The sequence below is a fragment of the Pteronotus mesoamericanus genome, unplaced genomic scaffold, assembly GCF_021234165.1.
Source record: "Pteronotus mesoamericanus isolate MK-2021 breed Mesoamerican mustached bat unplaced genomic scaffold, CSHL_Meso_final contig_182, whole genome shotgun sequence".
In the NCBI taxonomy this organism is placed as follows: domain Eukaryota; kingdom Metazoa; phylum Chordata; class Mammalia; order Chiroptera; family Mormoopidae; genus Pteronotus; species Pteronotus mesoamericanus.
In genome coordinates, this window is record NW_026555078.1 from 15837321 (window position 1) to 15856099 (window position 18779).

Sequence of the window (18779 nt, forward strand, 5' to 3'; positions counted from 1 at the left end):
CAAACACTGCCAGGCATGGGAACCAAAGGTAAACTGTGACCTGGTCGGTCTCCTGAGCTAGTGGGGTCAGTAGCTGTTCACCCTACCTCTGGCTGAGGCTTCCTCCAGTTCCCGGACCATTCATTCATGACTGGATTTGCCTCATGTGCCTAATCCTGCTGCCTCTGAAGATGATGGGCCTGGTTGAAGGGCCCTCTTCCCTCTCCAGCAAGGAGCTGGAGTGGAACACTTAACAACATACCATTCCTAGCCCCGGGAGCTCAGCTGTCCCCAAATGCTCTTTCCTGCTCCTTGTTTCTGTTCCCTTCCGGATCTTGTCCGATTCTCTCAGACAACCTTTTGGGCTTAGGTCTCAGGGGCCAGTCCTGCCACAGGGTGGGCAAGGGGCTGGCTGACTTCCTCTCCTGGTCCAGTCAGTATCAGGGGAACTCCCACTAGAAAGGAGGTTTGTCTTCTGGAACTGCCTTCACTGAAACTGAGCATCTCACCCTTAACCTGGAGGCCTGGGCTTCGGCTTAATTATCAAGTGGCAGTGTGGGCAATCTTTGGCGTCGGGTACGGTGGAGGGGATGGGGCGAGGCGCAGACTTCCTTACGGCTCTCCGGTAAACTTGCCAGGCCTTTAGTCTGCGTTCCCACTTCACCTTAATGACTGCACCCTCACATAGGTGGCAGGTGGTGTCCTGCCTTCCTTCCTCTCAGCATCCTCCCGCCACTCACTGACTGCTCTTATTTCTTTTTAACCCTCACCTGAGGATATGTTTTTTATTATTTTTAGAGAGAGAAAGGAGGGAGGAGGGTGGAGAGAGAGAGAGAGAGAGAAACACTGATCGGCTGCTTCCCATATGCACACCCTGAACGAGGATCAAACTCACAACCCAGGTATGTGCCCTGACGAGGAACCAAACCCACAACGTTTTTGGTGCATGGGATGATGCTTCAACAAACAGCCACCCGGTCAGGGCCACCCTGACCACTTTTTACAGGCAAGGGGACAAAGGCAGAAAGAGGTTCAGTGTGAAGGCAGATGTAGGGCGAGAGTTCAAGTTCAAGCGCTAGGAGTACAAGTGTCCTGCTTCTCCAGTTAGGGCTTCCTCATTGCCAGGCCTGGTCAGCCCATCCAGCTTGTGCTCCTGCACCAGTGGTGCGTGCTTTGAGAGCTAGGCCCTCAGCTCGGGAGGTGTGTCTGGCTGCCGGCAGGGGTGAGACACTTGGAAGGCCTCCAAGGCCAGCAGTGACTTATTGATACGGCTGATGGTAGGGTAGGGCGTGAGATCCACCTTGAACCTGTGGCAGAGAAACACCCACCTCAGACAAGGTGTGCAAGGGCACAGGGAGGCTGCCCTGTGCGCGGTGAGGGGAGCACAGACGCAGGGCTGGAGGAGGCCCTGGGGCTGGCCAGGGAAGGGCTGGGAGGGTGGCCCTGCCAGGCGGGAGGCCTTCTTCACAGACAGCTCCCTGGGGAGGGGCAGCTCTTGTGCAGCATTGTCTGGTATCTCTGTTGTCTACTGTCCCTATTCCAAGCAATGGCTATTTATTGGGAACTTACTATGTGTAAAACACAGTGCTAGATATTTACATATACAAATTCTCTCTCCACCATGTCATAAGCTTCCTGGGGACAGGGAATGTGCCACATGTTTCCATTCCCTGAAGGGAACCTAACTCAGTGCTTTCCACAGAGAGGCTCTCACTCGTGCCTTCCTGAAGGGCTGCTGGAGGGAAGCAGAGGTAGAGCTCACAGCAGGGCATGGATGCACCATGTCTGAGGACAGCGGGCTCTTGGGGTGGTTTCTTCTACGGGTGTCCACCAGGTGAGCCACCCCGCTTAGGCGCAGGGTCCACAGTTGGGCACGGTACAGGGCATTCCACTGAATACCTCTGCCCCGTTTCCTCCAGGCCACGGTGGCCCGTGCACCAGCACAGGGCCCAGCCTACAAGAGTCTCTACATGAGATGCTACCTGAGTAGCTGAAGTGGGGGGCGGAGGGGCTGACTGTGGGGGTACACAGGGCATATTGAGGGGAGGAGCCAGGAGGAAGAGGGAGGGCGGCAGAGTTCTCACTTACCTTTCAGCATTTGCCACCTGAGGCACTAAGCAGAGGTCAGCCATGGACACCTGAAAGAGAGTTGGGTGTGTCTGTATCAGGGGGTGCACCTGGGACTCACGGGCTGGGCTGGGTGTGTTACTGGGGACAGTACTGCGTTCCCAGCCTGATGTTCCCATTTGCTTCTGGCTCTCCCATCCATCCCCACCGGCCCATCCCCCTCCTTGTCTCCCCTAGGCCTGTCTGGGTCTGTCCCCAAGAGCTGAGGGTTTCTCCCTGCCCATGCTCCAGTTGCCTGACAACCAACTCTGTGGGCGGCCAGAGGTTTGACTGCCTTAGTGGACGGACTGTGCTGGGTAAGGAAGACCATCACAGGCCTTTAGTGAGGGCTCCCGGGGCGGGGGGGAGGGGCCTCAGGGTGGGGGTGGGGGCCCAGGACCCAGAATTAGCACAGGGCAGGGCCTCAGCCTGTAGGAGCCCTGGAATCTCAGAATGGAGAGGGAAGGCAGACATCAATCATCTAGACTGACTGATGCCTAGGCCAGACATAGGTCTTCAGCTTGACTACCTCCAGGATGAGACTTGCTTCCTGTGGAGGCAGCTGACTAGGAATGAGCAGAGGGGCTCCCTGTGAGCTACCTTTTGCTTGGCTCAGAGAGGACAACCTTGTCCCTTCTTCTCCCCCACCCCCACCCCTTCTCAGGAGGCCCTCTGGGCTGAGCCTGCCCCGGGGCAGAGGGCGATGGCTGAGCCTGCACCAGAGAGGCGCGTAGGGGCCGCTGTGGGCAGGCCTGGGAGGGCTCACCTCGTCTCCCACACAGTACTTCCCTGCTGTGCTCTGCAGCATCTGCTCCAAAGCTGTGGGGGGACATAGGAACAATCTTACTTGGGGCACAGCAAGGGAAGATCAGCCTTTCTGGGCCTTGGCCTTCCTAGTACGGAAATGGGGGGCAATCTGAGTGACAGGCTGGGGCACGTGTGTGGAAGAGAACATGGCAGCCAGACCCAGAGTGAGCTGATAGAGACGTGGGGATGAGAGGATGTTTTCCCAGGCTCCTCAAGTCCAGCTGCCATTCCCCCAGGGGACACAACCCGCCACAGGCCAAGGCAGCAGCTCTTACACTGACAGGCTGGCCCTTTGTCGGCCTCGGTTTTCCAGCCGGAGTGGGCAGGAAGCAGAGGTTGGGCCATCCAGCTCCAAGGGGCCCCAAGTACTGAGGTTCCCAAGGCGGAGGCCAGGTTTGGATGCCGCGCGGCCCACTGCCCCCTCAGCCCTGCCCCCAACCCTCATCCACGCCCCTGTCCAGACCAAAGAGCCTGGAGAGCTATTTCAGATGCTCAGGCCCATTCTTCTGAGATGTCACCTCAGGGCAGCTCGCAGGAGTAAGGACTCACCGTTAAAGCCAGAACTGATGGCCTTCTGGGCCCAGGTCAGCTGGCTCTCCTGCCCTACTTGCTTCAGGACAGACAGGTTCTGTGCAGCCCAAGGAAAATCCGTGATTGGCTTTGGGAGCCAGGCTGGGCCTGCTCAGGCAAGCCCCGCCAGGGAAGCTCAGTTCCCATGTTCTCCTCCCCCGACTTCCCCCAGCTGCCACAGTCTCAAGCTGCCCCAGTGGTCCCTGTCATCTGGAAGCCTGTGACTCTGGCAGAAATGTGCAAGGGTGGGGCACAGGACACTGCCAGGCAGCAATGATGGTAACCTGAGGCCTCTCTCCCTGGCATCCCTTCTTCCTTACAGAGTCCTTGAGGAGTGGGAGAGTGATGCGGGGGGCGGGGGCGGGGGCGGGGTGGCGGTGGCCCGAGGGCAGACAGGGAAGGCACAGAGGCCTGGCTTTCAAGAGATTTGGACTCTGGCTCCATCCTTGCACTTCTGGAGCCATTTCACTTCTGGCTTCAGTTTCCTTGTCTATGAAGTGAGGATGACTGTCTGCTATAACTTCCTCTGTTACAAAAAACAAAGTGACATGGGGGTGGAGGGACACAGGTGCACAGCTACTAGTCCTGGGCTCTGGTCCTTGCTTCATCATACTTAGCTGAGTGACTGCAAAGTCGCTCGTCTTTCTGGGGCTATTTCCTCATTTGCAAAGCCAGGTGTTACCACAGATGAATTGTTTTATTATCTTTTTTCCCCTTTTTTTTAAATCAGCGATAACTTTAGAAAAAATAAAGATCTCATGGGGATCCTGATCTGTCATACAGAACAGATGCATGGGAGACTGCTCTGGTGAACTAAAGACAGGAGGCCTGGACCTGTGCTGCTCAGCTGCTCCCTGTCACCTGGCCCTTTCTCCCTCTAGCACCTCTGGATGCGTCCTTGGAAACTGAGGGCTTATGGGACTGTAGTTGGGGACCCAGCGGAGGGGATGATTTCTGGGGTCCCTCCCCTTCCCCCCACCCCAACATGTGATTTCGGTCTAAGTCCTTGACAATCCCTCCCTGTCCTTCCGCCCCCCTCACGTCCAAGCTGGGCACCTCGCTGCGGGCTCACCCCAGCCAGTGTGCAAGTGTGGGGGTACGCGAGCGCCGCACCTGCAGGGGCTGGATGCCGCTGGTGATGAGGTTGGAAATCACGCGCACGGAGGCCCTCTTCTTTGGGTCCTGAGGCAGGAGTCGCGGGGTGGGCCGAGTCTCCTCCAGGTACTCGATGATGGCCAGCTGTCCAGCGGGAGGAGTGAGGGGAGCCCAGAGAGGGCCCAGGGCCCCAGGGCCAGACGGGACAGGGCCTGCAAACTCTTCCTCCTTGGCCTACTCAGCTCCAACCCCATGAAGCCAAGAGGCTCCCCAGGGGGACGAGCTCTTTTTGGACCCTCATCCTGCAGAACTTGGTTCCCCATATGCTAGAGTCTCTCTTCACTTCCTAAAGCAACCAACCACCCTTCCTCCTTCGGATAAAGATTTATTGTTTCCCTACTAAGCGCTAGGTGCCTCGGCTTTATGCAGACATGGAAGAACCATGAGCTCCTCTCCCTCAGGGCGCCATTCCCACGAGGGGCCCCCCAACCCTGCACTCACTGACTGGCCAATGGTGATGCCATCGATCTTCAAGGCTGGCACCTGCTTCATGGGATTAAGTGCCTGGAATTCCTTGGAGAACTGTGGACAGAAGGCCCTGGTGGGTGGGGTGGCCTGGCCTGAGTTGGCTAAAGCAGAACCAGGCAAGCAGGAAGGTGCTAGGCCTGCTGCCTAGCCCTGCACCTCCCTCCCCGGGGGAAGGCCCAGGCTCCCAGGCCCAAGGCAATGCCTGAGCAATCTGTGTAGCATCCCAACCTCCAGTGGCTGCTGAGCTACAGGCTTCCTCCCACATCATTGGTCACCAAAGTACATCCAGAGGGCCCAGCATGGGGCAAGGACCCGCTCGCTACCCACCCTGCTGGGGTCAGGCACTGAGAGGCCAGGCTGTGGTATGGAGCCTGAAGCCTGAGTCCTTCCCATGGCTGCTCCTGCTGCACAGCTTGCCACCCATTCCCATGAGAGGGAGCCAGCAGCCTCCTTGGCCAGAGGATCTCTTGGGATGGACTGCGCCTCCTGATGGGCGCCTCTCCATGGCCTCCAACCCCCACACTGTGGCCCGTGAGCAGCCTCCTTACCTGCTGGCCTCCATCCTTTATGAGGTTGACGGGCACTGTCTCATAGTCGATGCCCTTCAAGGCCAGAGCTAGGAGAGACAACAGACAGCAGAGTTGGGGGACAGCCTCCAGCCCCACTTCCCAGGGCAACAGCAGGCTGCAGAGAGGGGCTTTCTCCACACTGCTGGGTGGTCAAGGCCCAGGACAGCCTTCTCCCCTCCTCTCCGGCTTCCTTGGTCACCACCCACTCCCCCAACCCAGGCCCACAACGCCCCACCTCTCTTGCCCTGGCACACTGTGGGCTCTGGAGGACAGCAGGGAAGTGTCCCCCCTCCTCTCTGCCCCTGCCAGGGCCTTAAACAGGGCCAAGCAGGGCTTTGTGTGGGAGACATGCAATTATTCCCTCCTGAGGGCATCTGAGGGCCAAGGGAAGGGGCTCAAGTGACAATAAAGTGCACACAGGCAGACATTGTTGAGAGAACAGTCACTTTGTAATCTACTTTCTTTGCTCTTTGTTTACTACAGATTACAAGCAGGGCATCAGGTTCTTTGATGGTGTCAGAGCATCTGCCCTGACCCCCAGGGACCAGATTTCCTCTTCCCTTTGATGATTTCCCCTGGCAAGGCAGGGTAAAAACCCTCAGTCAACGTGTATGTGTGTGTGTGTGTGTGTCTCTCTCTCTCTCTCTCTCTCTCTGCCTGCGCGCTTGCACACTAAAATGCAGTGTGGGCCGGCCTCAGGCAAGGGCAAAGGAGCTGGGGGAGGGGACGAGATGTGTCACAATCTGGAGAGAGCCTGGGACACGGGGCTCCTCCTCAGCACTGGTCAGCTCCATTCTGGACAGTGAAGGTGGCTGGGGCCAAGTGGGAGAGACAGGCACACAGGCCCTGCAGAGACGGCACTCCCGCTGCTCCGGCTCCTGGCCCAGCCAGGGCAGAGGCTCCGGGCCCAGGGGCGGCATCCTCTCGGGGAAATGTGTCCTCTGGCACCCCAGTGCTCTTACCTGCTGATTCCAGCAAATACCAAATGCCTGTGGGATGGGGGAGGGGACATGGAGGATGGCTTCCTAGTTAGGGCCAACTTCAGACTTCATCACATTCCCTTGCTAGGTTGTGAAGCCTCGGGCAAGTAACTTTCTAAGCCTCTGAGCCTCAGTTTCCTCATCTGTTCAATGCCGGCCAATAACAGTACCTGCCTTGCAGGGTTGTTGACGTTTAAAGGGAAGTAGGCACACAAAAGCACTCAGCACCTTCTCCCTAATATGAGCTGCTAGGACCAGGACCTTCACCAAGGGCCGTGCTAAACTGAGGGAGAGATTAAGCTGGGAAGGACAATGGCCAGTTCTGTTTAATTTGCCACATCAAATAAGATAAGAACAGGGGAAGGCCAGCTGTTTCCTGCCAGTTACCAAGGTCCTCTAGATTTTGTGAGCCTGCTTTAAGCATGGTTGCTAAGGAGCTTTGGAGGGCACGGCGGGCGAGGCAGCAGGCCCAAGAGAAAGAGCAACCCCCCTGTCGGCCTCCCCCACTCTCATCCTGCTGGACTTCCTGGGTGGAGGTGCCATTCAGTGCTGAGGGCTCCAAGAGACTGAGGCCGCTGGTTGCTGGGGTGAAGCCCTGTCCGATAGACCACCCCTCTGTCCAGGCCATCCTGCTCCCCAAGGCCGCAGGGGCGTCCAACTTTTTGGCATTAATGTGTGGGCGACACATTAAATACATTGTGATACACAATCACAAAAAAGCCTCATAACGTTTTAAGTAAATTTACGATTTTGTGTCGGGCTGCAGTCACCACCATCCTGGGCCACCTGCGGCCCGTGGGCCACAGGCTGGACACCCCTGCTAGGCCTTCCTCCACCCTATGCCACCCTCCCAAGTCTCTTGGTGGAGGCACAGCTCTTACCAATTCGAACTCTCCAGGAGCAGGAGCTTCGGAAATAGGAATAGAGGATGGGCTGAGGAGAGAAAGGACAAGGTGTATGTTAACCTGTGCTTGGTCAGTTCCCCACCCCAGGAGCCCACTGGGGAGGAAGCACTAGTCCCCAGGTAGGGGTTACAAGCCAGCAGTTTCTTCCTGCCCTGCCAGGCCTCCGTCCTCAGGCCTGTGTCTGGGCAACTCAGGCCAGACTCAGAACAATCTGGATCAGAGGCCTCAGGAGTCCGGTGGAGTCTGGCAGCTCCAAACTCTGCTGTCCTGCATTCCTGAGGCCTGACAGGCCCCCGAAGGGGCAGCCAGGCTGCAAGCGCCCTCCTTACCTTGCCAGACTCAGTCATGGTGCTGTGGTGACCCTTGGCCTGAGGAATGTCCCTTGTCATAGAGCAGCAGGGCAGCGGGAGGGATCCCGAAGGGGCGGATCCCATGAGCCAATGGGGAAGCTGTGCTAGGCAGGCGTTGGGGGAACTTTGACTCGGATCAGAAGGGGCACCTCTTTCCCACTTGTGGGGAGTTTCTTATGCTGCTGGTGGAGTGAGGCTTGGTGCCCTGGGCAGACAGGGTAGCCTGGCTTTGAGGTAAGTAGTTCATGTGGTGCAGCGGGCTGGGAGCTGGCGGGCTGGGGTCCGGTCCCAGGGCAGGAACCAACTGCGTATGACCTTGGACGAATCCCTGCCTTCTCTAGTTCAACACCCTCATCTGTAAAATGAAGAGTTGCCCTAAAATGATGGCCTAGATTCCTTCCAGCAGTAGCAGAAAGACCAGGAATTCTAATCCTTGATGCTTTGGTGCCCGTTGCTTTCAAACCCCTCACCCACCAGTCCTCTGGGCTATTTGCTGGTCTCATAAAAATAGCTGGGATATATGCCCATTCACTCCAAAGCTGAGGCTGCAAGCTGGCAGCCCAGTGTTCTGTTTGGTCTACATGGTGTTTAAAAATGTTTGTTACATTTGGCTCTCCTCCTATCTGTAGGTGTGGATTCAACCAACTGCAAATTGAAAATATGCAGAAAAAAATTACATTGTTATTGACGTGTACTATGCAGTTAAGCCTACAATGGTTGCTTTGCTTGGGTCTGTACCAAATATGTACAGACTCCTTTTTTCTTATGATTATTTCCTAAACAATACAATAGGACAAATTACTTACATAAAAGTTATGTTGTGCTAGGTATTTTAAGTAATCTAGAAATGATTTAAACTATACTACACTCTTTTATATAAGGGACTTGAGCATCCTTGGATTTTGTAGCCATGGAGGGAAGGGGTCCTAGAACCAATCCCCCATGAATATCAAGGGATGACTGTCATTGCCAACGTTAAAACATCAGGATGTTTCATCTACAAATCCTGTTATCTATTTTTTTCTTTAAAATATCTGGAGACAAAGGACTTGGCTTCCTGAGCAGCAACTGACTGGTGCCAGTTAACAGTGCCCTTAACTCAGAGCCTGCTCTCTCTGAGCTGCCACAGCCCCCGTTTGGCTTGCTTCTCTCTTTTTTGTTGTCTGCAGGTCCTGGAGGCAGCTGAGTGTGTTCTCTCCTCTCAAGTTCAAGGGACTCCAAGTTCATTCCTCTGGTGTTTCTTGGGTAACCTGCATTTCAAAGCAGTCCCCAGCACAGAGTCACTAGTAATTAGCACTCATGAATCTTCCAGCAGACACATGTGTCCGTATAGATGAGGGAGATCTCAATAGAATTTGTCTACTATCCCTCTGACTGCAGACATTTCATCCAAGTTCCCCCTCCCCTTTGCATCCCCCAGTACGTCAAGTTGCTATCTGAACCTGCTCACACCACCCTTGAACCACCTACTCTGTCTTATAGGTGGGCGAGGGCCCGTGATAACTAAGGCCATTCCAAGCTGGTTTCTGAGCCAGAGAGTTGCAGCCTGTACTGAAGGCGACTTCTGTAGGGCAAGTGCAGGTGGTCCTGGCACAGAGGGCAGGTGATGGGGAGCAGGTGTTCTCGGAAGGGCGTCAGGAGGGTACAACCGGATGTTCTATATTTGGAGGTGTATCCTTCCCCTACCTGGCCAGGCTAGAGGGGCCCCTAGGGCCAAGACAGGGACTGCTGGTGAGGTACAGGACCACTAGAGAGTGGCCGACATCAGCTTAGAATCCTTGAAGAAATTCTTCCCTGGTTACTAAATGTTACACCTTTAACTTGTACTAAGGGTGACCAGAGTCACTGTAAATGCCAATCCTCTCAGGCTTTCTACTTACAGGCCATCAGGAGACATACTGAAGGGCAGTTTCTACTCATTCTTTTACCAACGATAATCATATAAACCATCCCGTGTTCGTTTTTACCCTTGTAGAGCTAAATTTTAAGCCCAAGTAAAGTATCCATCTCATCACCACCCTTGAAGAAATTTTGTTTCCAATTCCAATATACATTCTGACCACTCAAGCAGATTTTATTTTTGAACCGTCTCTTAAACATGACTTTAAAGACTCCTAAAATCCCACTTGGGAATGAGAGGGCTCTACATTATTAAAGTGATGTTATATTCCACCTGATGTGCCTACTTCCCTCCTTTGAGCAGCAAGAGCGGTATTCAAAATTTTCCAAGATTCCTCTGGGGAGCGTATTCAACATGCAAATCCTTGCGGGCGGGCCCAGGAACCTACTCAGGTCATTGTGAAGTGCCACTGCCTCTCCTCGCCCCTCGTGTTCTCTTAAAATGCATACAATCCTGAAAGGCCATACATTTGGGAGCCCTCGTAGAGGGGAATCTTGCGAAGTGCGAGGAATCAGCGAGCGACTCGATCTCACCAGTGTGAGCCAACGTGAGCCACCCTAGACCAGACCCCAGCAGGCAGCGTGCAGGCGCAGAGTGGGGGCAGCGCGACGCACTGCAAGCTGGGAATCTCTGTCGGAACTGTTGGGCGGGGCCGAGGGACACCTTTTGATCCCGCCCAAGCCAGGTTTCTCAGTGTTTGAGTAGCTCCCCTTTCCGCGGATGCGTCACACAAACCTTCCCCGCTTGCATCTCGCACTTCGGGTGACCCCCTCTCCAGGACCGCGAACTTCACGGCTGGGACTCTCCGACTCTCCGACTGAGGCCCAGTGGGCCAACGACACGTCACAGCCTAGGCTTAACGTCTCGATAAAGCGAGGGGCTGGACTAGAATAATCCTTACGGTGTCTTCTAGCTCGCCCCGCCCTGCTGCCACGCCCCCAACCCCGACGCTGCTGGGAATTGCAGTTCCTTGAGCCCATTTTCTCCCCGGCCTGGTCCGGCCCGACCCGCCTCGCCCTCGCGGTCCGTCATGCTCTGCGCCAGGAGCCACCTCCCGGCGGCTGGGGAGGCCACCGCACTACCCGCCCAGCCCAGAGGTCGGGGTCCACTCCCCGCTGCCGGCGCAGGGAACTACATTTCCCAGGGCACCCCGAGCTGTCCTTTTGTGGCTTCTTGGCGGGACGGCTAGCAAGACCTAGCGTGCCTACGGGCCGGAGGGCGATCCTGGGAAGGGGAAGGATGCCGTCGGCAGTGGGCAGAGGCCTGGCAGGGTTCGAGCTACGTCCCCGGAGGGGCCGCTGTAGGCCTCAGACTGCTATAGCGGCGGGCCCGGAGAGGGCCGCGGAGGCTGCAGCGAAGACCCCCAAACGGCCTGCTGGCGATTCGCGGCGCTTCGAGGCGGCCTGCCGGTGGGCCCTGCTGGCCCTGGTGACGCTGCTGTCCTTTGCCACCCGCTTCCACCGCTTGGACCAGCCGCCGCACGTCTGGTGAGTCATGGGTGGGACCCGGCAGGCACCTTGGTAACCGGGAGGAGAGACGCGTTCTCCTATTGGCCCTGGGGCACGGAGGGGGCGGGATTCACAAGAAGGGCGGAGCCTCGCTGCAGGGGAAACTGAGGTTTTTGGTATTTGCTTCTGGCTAATAACAGTGTGCATCTCTGCTTTGGTGGGTGGCGGTGGGATCCTTAGGATCCGAGGAACCAGTGTTTATGCCTCCCCAGTTATGCTACAGTGTCTCACCTGACTCTCAAATTGTGGCCCTTAAAGGTGCTTTGACCTTTCCAAGGAGAACCAGAAATTCTTAGTACTGAATTTCCTAAGGCCTCAGTTCCTAATATGCAGAATTTCCAGGCATCAGTGGAGGGAAAAATTCTTAACTGGGTACCTTCATCCTTGGGAGCAGGGACAACTTGGGAATCCTGGGATAGTGACAGGGATGCTAGGCATCAGGTCTGGGATCATCCTGTGAGGAGAAATTTGTTTCCTGAAAGGTGTTAGTTTGTAGAGTCAGTTGTAGGACTGAGGTGTGGTCAAATTTCATTAGATAAGCTTTAAAAAGGCGCCAACTGGCAGGAGGAAAAGTTGTATACAATCTGAAAATGGTTAATTGGTTCGGCCAACAAGTGATACTGCATTTTCTCATCACTGAGGAGAAAGTTAGTGTACGGGATTTTAGAAGTGGAACTCCTAGACTAAAAAGCAAGTAAACTAAGAAACTATCAGGGCTACCCTACTTGGAAGTTAATAAATTAGCTTGTTGTTTCATGAGGTTTGGCAGAAGACATGAGAGTCCTGGGTCAGAGACAAAGGACCTGTTACTGTGATACAGGAAGCCCGATGAACATCAGTATGTTGGAGTCTGTTTCCCTCGTTCCCCCACGTTCCACAGGGTGAATGTGATTGGCTCAGATGGCTGACTGCACACATAGTGGGTTTCCTTGCAGCTGAGGAACAGCAGCTTGGAGAAGCTACTGTTTTACAACAAGCAGCAAGCAAGCTTACTCTTTGTCCTGGAGAGAGACATTACATCATCTTTCAGGGTTCCTCGGTGTAAACACAGCTCCAAGAAATGGCCCAGGTAAAGTGCAAATCAGGGTCTTGCATTCTTGGCATATCCAGCAAGATGTGTGGAAGTACAAGAGACCTGCGAGGACTCACCCCTGGATCCTATACTGTCTTGGCTTCTAGCAACTTCTCACATGAATATGCAACTCCTTTGGCTGCCCTGATTAACCTGGCTGACAGCAGCAGGGACCAAGTCTGTTGTCTCATACAGCATTTAATCAAGGCTGCTTTCAACAGGACTCTAAGCAGCAGGATGAGGACAGCCTGTGGTACTGGGTTGGCCAAAAAGTTCATTTGGTTTTAAAGTAAAGAGACACATTTTTCACTTTCACTAATAACTATTGAACAGTGAATTCACTGCTTTGTTCCACTACCTCTGCCATTTTTCAGGCGACCTCATAATTCCATCATCCCAAAACTTTTTATCTTTTTGAGCAAAAAAAAATTCCAGGTGCCTTTTGCAGTCTTCCAGGGAATTGAAATTTTTTCCCATTAACTGAATTTTGTGAAGACCAAAATAAATGGAAATCCAAAGGTGTGATGTCTGGTGAATAGAGCCAATGAATCAGAACTTCCCAGCCAAGCTGTACCAGTTTTTGCATGGTCATCAAAGAAACACATGGTCTTGCGTTATCTTGATGGAAGATTAAGCATTTTCTGTTGACTAATTCCAGATGCTTTTTGTAGAGTGCTGCTTTCAGTTGGTCTAATTGGGAGCAGTACTTGTTGGAATTAACCATTTGGTTTTCCAGGAGCTCATAATAGAAGACTCCCTTCAAATCCCACCATATACACAACATCATTTGGATGAAGACAGGCCTTTGATGTGGTTGGTGGTTCATTTTGCTTGCTCCACAATCTCTTCTGTTCCATGATATTGTAAAGTATCCGCTTTTTATCACCCATCACAATTTGTTTTAAAAACAGAATGTTTTTGTTATGTTTAAGTAGAGAATAGCATGTGGAAATAAGGTCAAGAGGGGCTTTTTTTGCTTAACTTATTTGGAACCCAAACTTCAAAGAGATCAATATAACCAAACTGGTGCAAATGGTTTTCAGTGCTTGGTTTGGATATTTTGAGTATGTTGGCTATCTCCTGCGTGGTATAACATTGATTGTTTTCAATTAATTTCTTGATTTGATTGCTGTCAACTTCAGCTGGTCTGTCCATCCGTGGAACATTGTCCAGAAAGAAATCTCCAGCAAAAACTACAAACCACTTTTGACACATTCGATCAGTCACAACCCCTTCTCCATACGCTGCATAAATCTTTTTTTTGTGTTTCAGTTGCATTTTTACCTTTCTTGAAATAATAAAGCATAATATGCTGAAAATGTTTCTTATTTTCTTCATCTTCAATATTAAAATGGCTATGCAAAAATTCACCAATTTTGATGTTTTTAAAAAAATGCACTCTGATATAACAGCTGTCACAATACAATCTAATAAAATTATTTCAAACGAAGTTAAAGACAACTAAACGCTACTAGAGTCATCTTAACAGAAAAAAAACAAGTCAACTTTTTGTCCAACCCAATGGTAACCTCAACTGTGCTTCCCAGGGTCCTGGATTCAACCACCTGTGAATAATTACGTGTGGGTGTCAGGGAGTGGGGAAAGGACAAGTAAGTCTTATTTTAGATAGCTGGGGTGTAGCTTAAGACCAGCCTAATATCCATTATGATCTCTACACAGTGTTTAGACTGACCTCTAATCTTTGGTGTCATTGTCAATAATTATAGTGGGTCCCCATTAAAAAAAAAAAGCAACTCCCATGCCCAATGGATGTGGCCCGTTTTTCCCTACATCCTAATATATTACCTGAAGGGGTATAGTCACTCCAGTTCAAGACTTTTTGTTAAATTTTATTTGGATCACCATCAGATTTAACTTAGGTCACATTACAGTGTTTTGGTTAAGCCACAGTGAGTGTCACTGAGTTGTTGCAGCCTGAGCATTTGCGCACATATGGGGAGATCTGTGGGAGCTGATGTTATCAGGCACATCAGAATAGTTCAAGACTGGCTGTGTCCACGTGAGTTTTTCTGATTTCATAGCACGCTGACAAACTCAGTAGAAAGTCAGATTGCCGGCTACAACTTCCGCTTGTTTTAGGTGTCCTGCATGAATGTTTTGCCAGGCTTTGGTGCTGGACCTGGAGGACAGAGAGAGCATTAATTGTTTCCCTTTCCATTACATTTCCAGGGGTCCGAGATGTTACCTCCCCAGGTGCCAGAGTTGTTTCTTTTCTTCCACTGCCATGGAATTAGTGTGTGCCACTTAGTACCTGTAACTTGACCTCTGCTCCAGTCATCCTCTACAAATGTCCAGACCTTTTTTTGCCAGGACCAGTATTAGAAAATTGGCAGAGACCATTGTGTCTCCCACCTGGGCCCACATGAGCCACTGTAGGGGGACTTGACAAGCAGTGTCCTCAACCAACTGGTCATTATCTCTATGCTCTAGGACTGTGTCACTCGAACAAGAAAATCCAGATGACTGAACTATAATGAAGTTTGAATCCCAAAGATGTCCCCAGGCTGATCTGGAGTTGCTCTTAGGGAAAGAAAGACAAATAATGCCCAGGAATGATTTGAGGAGAATCTCAAATTTTCAAAATAGGTTTATACAACCCTCTACCCCTTTTCTCCTTATCATTATCCAGCTGGTGGCCAAGAGGAGATGAACCCTTTCTGGTGCCTTTAGTAAAGCTGCTTTACTAAAGTGTGTGAACCAAGAGAGAAGTAGAGTCAGAAATCTTTCTGAGAGGACTGTTCAGTGCTTGCCAGTATCCGATGCCTGTGGATGGGAGGGAGTGTGGAATGTCATCAGATACCTTGGCTGTTAGCCCATTATTGGGTAGTCATTGCAAAAAAGCGGGGGCACTGCTGTCAGACTGTGGCTGCTTTGGAAAGCTGATAATGACGGTTTAGTTTAAAGGGTCACAAAGACGTATCTCGAGTCAGATGATTGTACTGAAACAGCACCATCAACACTGTAATCTGAAAAAGTGTCAGCAGCAACGAGGCACTGATGAGAGCCCAGAGGGGTAACCGAGTCCTAATACAGTCCGCTTGCTTGGAGCAGGCAGCGTCCATGCCCTGTGCCATGTGGCTTCCTTTACTGAAAGACTAACAGGCCAATTTTGGCAGGAGTCACAGGCCCCCACAATGTAGTGATGGCTTGTGCTTCAGAAACACAGAATCCTTTACTTTACACCCAGTTCATGATGGTAGATGTGTTTTCACGCCTGGTGCAATGGCAGCAGTCTGGGCAGTACAGGCTTGATCAGCAGCTAATTCCAATCAGTTTGATGAGAATATTGGCTCTTCTGTAGTCACCCATGTGAATGATCCAGATTGTCCCATCAGCTGGCAGCCATGATTTTATCCTATAGTTCTCAGCTCCAAAGAGGGTTTGTTGTTGGTTTTTTTTTAAGGATTTTATTTATTTATTTTCAGAGAGAGGAGAAGGGAGGGAGAAGGAGGGCAAGAGAAACATCAGTGTGTGAAGGAAACATCAGTCAGTTGCCTCTTGCACACCCCCAACTGGGGACCTGGCCCGCTACCCAGGCATGCGCTCTGACAGGGAATCAGACCAGCGACCTTTCAATTCGTAGGCTGGCACTCAATCCACTGAGCCACACCAGCCAGGGCTAAAGAGGGTGTTTTTAATTTCTCAGTCCATACTCTGTCAGGGGTGTCCAACCTGTGGCCTGCGGGCCACATGCAGCCCAGGCTGGCTGTGAATGTGGCTGAACACAAAATCATAAATTTACTTACAACATTATGAGATTTTTTTGTGATTATGTGTCTCAGTGTATTTAATGTGTGACCCAAAACAACTCTTCTTCTTCCAGTGTGGCACAGAGATGCCAAAAGGTGGGACACCCTTGCGCTGTAGTCTTCCAAGGGACAAGCCAGATGGCTAGGCCAATGGCAAATGCCCAAGAGTAAATAAAAATATAACTTGTCGGTTTCTTAGGAGTATTGCCTAAGGCGAGGCTGAGGACTTTCAGTTCAGACCGTTGTGCGGATCCACCCTCACTGCAGTCAGCCTTCTGGAGTTGTTGTGGGGGCACCGTCAACTTTTAGTGTAGCCTAGCCATCAGCGTCCCATGCACAGCATTGAGGAAAACTTCTGTGAAAAAAGGGCTCCACTGAGATTGCGGTGTTGCTTTAGGTGGTAGGGTGGAAGATAATTTTTCCCAAAAGGGCCGCTGCCACCTCTGTGTAAAATTTGGATGCTTCCAGGGCCAGGTTGGCTATTGTCTTGAATATACCCTTTCCATTTGACCAGCGAGGCTTGTTGAGCCCTTTCCTTGTTAGGCATAGATTCCAAGTTGAACCACTCCAAAGAGGCAGGGGTCCTAAGGCCTTCATGGTCAGGCGCTCCATTTCAACCAGAGCTTAGTACTGTAGTAGGTCGCTAGTTGCCTCTTTAAAATGGAGTGTGCTTGGTGCCTGTGTCCAGCAGGAGGTGCTGTTATCCTGGAAAATGCGGCTATTCCACCTTTATTTTTTGAATTTTATTGATTATATTATTACAGTTGTCCCAATTTTTCCCCTTTTTCCCCCTTCCACCCAGCACCCCCACTCCCTCTGGTGATCCCCCCTCCTTTGTTCATGTCTGTAAGTCATGCATACAAGTTCTTTGGCAACTCCAATTCCTATTACTTTTAACATCCCCCCATATATTCTGTAACTACCAATTATACTTCTTAATGCCTTCACCTTTTCCCCCATTCTCCCCAAACTGCCCCCTCACCCTCCACTGGCCACCATCCCAGTGTTCTCTGTATCTGTGACTGTTTCTGTTCTGCTTGTTTGCTTTGGTTTTTTAGATTCAGTTTTTGATAGTTATGTATTTATTGCCATTTTAATGTTTATAGTTTTGATCTTTTTCTTAAATAAGTCCCTTTAACATTTCATGTAATAATGGTTTGGTGATGATAAACTTCTTTATCTTTACCTTGACCAGGAAGCACTTTATTGGCCCTTCAATCCAAAATGATAGCTTTGCTGGATAGAGTAGACTAGGTTGTAGGTCCTTGCTTTTCACCACTTTGAATACTTCTTGACAATATTTTCTAGCTTGCAAAGTTTCTTTTGACCAATCAGCTGACAGTCTTATGGAAACTCCTTTGTAGGTAACTCTCTTCTTTTCTCTTTTAGGATTTTCTCTTTATCTTAACCTTTGGCATTTTAATTATGATGTGTCTTGGTGTGGTCCTCTTTGTGCCCATCTTTTTTGGAACTCTCTGTGCTTCCCGGACTTGTGTGTCTATTTCTTTCACCAAATTAGGGAAGTTTTCTTTTATTATTATTTTTAAATATTTTATTTATTTATTTTTAGAGGGGGTGGGGAGAAAAAGAGGGAAAGACACATCGACTTGTGGTGATACATTAATGGGTTGCCTCTCACATGCCCCAGGCATATGCCCTGACTGGGCTTCAAACCAGCAACCTTTCAGTTTGCAGGCTGGCACTCAGTCCAATGAGCCATCCCACCCAGGGCTCTTTTATTATTTTTTAAAAATAGGTTTCCAATTTCTTGCTCTTTCTCTTCTCCTTCTGGCACCCCTATGATGCAAATGTTGGAATGTCTGAAGTTGTCCCAGAGCCTCCGTATACTATCCTTGACGTTTTTGGATTCTTTTTTCTTCTTGATGTATGAATTGGATGTCTTTTGTTTCCTTATGCTCCAAATCATTGACGTGATTCTTGGCTTCATCCACGCTACTTTTGATTCCCTGTAAATTGTTCTTTATGTCCATTAGTGTCTCCCTCATTTCTGATTGGATCATTTTATGCTGTTGAAGTACTCACTAAGTTCCTTGAGCATCCTTACAAGCAGTGTTTTCACCTCTGCATCTGATAGGTTGGTTATCTCCATTTTGTTCTTTTTCTGGAGTTTTGATTTGTTCTTTCATTTGGGCCATATTTCTTTGTCTCTTCATTTTGGCAGCCTCCCTGTGTTTGTTTCTATGTATTAGGCATTTTGCCTTTTAAAAATAAATAGAAATTCATGATATAGAATAAATATAGATTTAACTTAAATTTATGATTAAATTTATCGTTAGTAAATATTTGCTAACCTTTTTTGTTTGTTTAAGTAAAGATTAATGACCAGCTTCTCAAATCGCTTATGTCAAAATTTTTCTTTTTTTTTTAATTCAAATTTTTTCATTCAATGCTTGAAACTTGTGGTCTTTGGTTTTAACTGTAATTTTAACCATGGTTTATTAAAGCTATTTGGGTTGTATGATAATTTAAAAATTCTCATTTCTCTTTTTGTTTTTCCTTTAGTTGGGATGAGACTCACTTTGGAAAAATGGGAAGTTACTATATCAACCGTACCTTTTTCTTTGATGTGCACCCACCTCTGGGAAAGGTGAGCCATGTGGGGAGCAACAGCTCTCCCCT

At 50.6% G+C, this 18779-nt stretch overlaps 2 protein-coding genes across 3 annotated transcripts in view; one reads left to right on the plus strand and one right to left on the minus strand.

The window, feature by feature from the left end:
- Window positions 1–763: 763 nt before the first annotated feature.
- On the minus strand, window positions 764–10665 carry GSTZ1 (glutathione S-transferase zeta 1). 2 transcript variants are annotated; one of them, XM_054567222.1, is made up of 9 exons: window positions 10525–10665; window positions 7516–7567; window positions 5634–5701; window positions 5059–5139; window positions 4576–4701; window positions 3442–3520; window positions 2852–2904; window positions 2068–2117; window positions 764–1286 (listed from the first exon to the last, which is right to left on the minus strand). In XM_054567222.1, exons 1-9 carry the CDS (start codon window positions 10537–10539, stop codon window positions 1160–1162), a joined length of 651 nt encoding a protein of 216 aa, XP_054423197.1. In that variant the 5' UTR covers window positions 10540–10665; the 3' UTR covers window positions 764–1159. The 2 variants fall into 2 exon arrangements, with proteins under 2 accessions (XP_054423197.1, XP_054423196.1); XM_054567221.1 differs by lacking the exon at window positions 10525–10665 and adding an exon at window positions 7869–7962.
- A 226-nt stretch (window positions 10666–10891) lies between these two features.
- The window catches only part of POMT2 (protein O-mannosyltransferase 2), a 40259-nt gene continuing 32371 nt past the window's right edge, over window positions 10892–18779 (plus strand). Inside the window, exons 1-2 of the mRNA XM_054567223.1 lie at window positions 10892–11276; window positions 18663–18747. Coding sequence (XP_054423198.1) covers window positions 11029–11276; window positions 18663–18747 — 333 coding nt within the window. The 5' untranslated portion in view covers window positions 10892–11028. The remainder of the gene's footprint in view (window positions 11277–18662; window positions 18748–18779) is intronic.